General features: G+C 45.0%; 1 protein-coding gene across 1 annotated transcript; it reads left to right on the forward strand.

The window, feature by feature from the left end:
* Positions 1 to 369: 369 nt before the first annotated feature.
* On the forward strand, positions 370 to 1,311 carry LOC110261298 (vomeronasal type-1 receptor 4-like). Its single transcript, XM_021097278.1, has one exon. The coding sequence runs from the start codon at positions 370 to 372 to the stop codon at positions 1,309 to 1,311; it is 942 nt and encodes a 313-aa protein (XP_020952937.1).
* The last annotated feature ends 495 nt before the right edge of the window (positions 1,312 to 1,806 follow it).

Consider the following 1,806-nt stretch of genomic DNA (forward strand, 5'->3'; position numbering starts at 1 on the left):
TCCGTGGGTGTCGAGTCTCTATTTTGCCCTAAAGATTGGGTTTGGTAACTGCTTAATGTCTCTGTGTGTATGTCACTCTCCTCTGTGCAACGTCTCAGGCGCTTGCCTCATAGATGTGTGAAGAATGAAATGATCACCTGTAGGGCCTTTGGTGATAAATGTTACACTGCATGTGCTCTTTACGTGCAACATATTCAACCCATTCAAGGATGCTCGTACCAGAAAACCATGAGGTAAATTTTTCTAAGTGGAAACTGGTGCTTAGACGAGCATGTTGGGATTCCACTCAGTACATGTAGCCCCACCTCACATTCCCGTGCAGGAGCTTCTAAGTCACAAGACAAACATTAGTGGCTGTGAGCTGGGAGGATGGCCAGCGTGGATGTGACCACAGATGTGATCATCCTGACACAGACCGTGGTTGGACTCCTGGGGAATTTCTCCCTCTTTTGCCATTATATCATCCTTTACTTCACTGGGTACAGGTCACGGTCCACAGACGTGATTCTTCAGCACCTGATTGTGGCCAACTTCTTGACCCTTCTCTCTAAAGGAGTCCCCCAGACCATGGCAGCCTTTGGGTGGGAATATTCCCCCAGTGATTTTGGATGCAAAATGATTTTCTTTCTTCACCGAGTGGGGAGGGGAGTGTCCATGGGGAGCATCTGCCTCTTGAGTGTCTTTCAGGTGATCACGATCAGCCCCCAGAACTCCAGGTGGGCAGAGCTTAAAGCAAAAGCTCCCCAGCACATTGTTCCCTCGATGTGCCTGTGCTGGATGCTCCAAATGCTGGTCAATGTCGTTTTCCCTGTGAATATAACTGGCAAATACAGTGACAAAAATATCACAAACAGAAGAGATTTTGGATACTGTTCTGCTCTTCGTTATGACGAAACCAGAAGCATATTACTTGCCTTGCTGCTGTTACTCCCTGATGTTTCATGCTTGGGGCTCATGCTCTGGGCCAGTGGCTCCATGGTTTTCCTCCTGTACAGACACAAGCAGCAGGTCCAGCACATTCGCAGGAACATCATCTCCCCCAGGTCCTCGCCTGAGTCCAGAGCTACCCGAACCATCCTTCTCCTGGTGAGCAGCTTTGTCTCCTTTTATACCCTTGCCTGCACCTTTCAACTTGTTTTGACTCTTTTCGGTAATCCCAGCTGGGTCCTTGTGAAAATCACTGTAGTCATGGCTGCGTGGTTCCCCACTGTCAGCCCCTTTCTACTCATGAGCCGTGACTTGACTGTGCACAGGATCTACATTGCCTGGATAAGGAATGCACAGTCCCCCACTGTTAGGAGAAACCTATAAATTGTACATCTTTCCACAGTGTATAATTGTCAGTTTATTCATTCATTCACCTCAGAGTCCCAGCTAAAATTTTGAATCTCAAGACTATAGTAAACAGGGCATGTTGAGAAACTTCTTCAAAATAAGTAATTGTAGGAGTATTTCCATGACATATAGTTACTATGTAAATAATTATATGATTGAAGTTATTCTGAGATGTTCAGAAAAGAAGTTCAGAATTTATGCAATAATAAACACCAGGTCTTAAAGGAATCTGCATATTATGAACTCTTCAACTGTGTAGCATTAAATCTGTTTCCCAGAAATTACATAGGCATGATCTTACGCATGAACATGGATTAGTGTGTGCAGTGATCATTAATAAGATGAACAAATTAACAACCCCACAGAATAAAGAAGAGCCTGGTGTGGAGTTGGGATTTAAAATCAGTTTCAGGTAGTTCCTATGGTGGCTCAGGGGTTATAAACCTGACTCGTACCCATGAGGATGTGGGT

The sequence above is a fragment of the Sus scrofa genome, chromosome 6 (genome assembly GCF_054392235.1).
Source record: "Sus scrofa isolate SSC_HxYL_T2T_F1_AM1 chromosome 6, Sscrofa_HxYL_maternal_Yorkshire_Landrace_v2.0, whole genome shotgun sequence".
NCBI lineage: Eukaryota > Metazoa > Chordata > Mammalia > Artiodactyla > Suidae > Sus > Sus scrofa.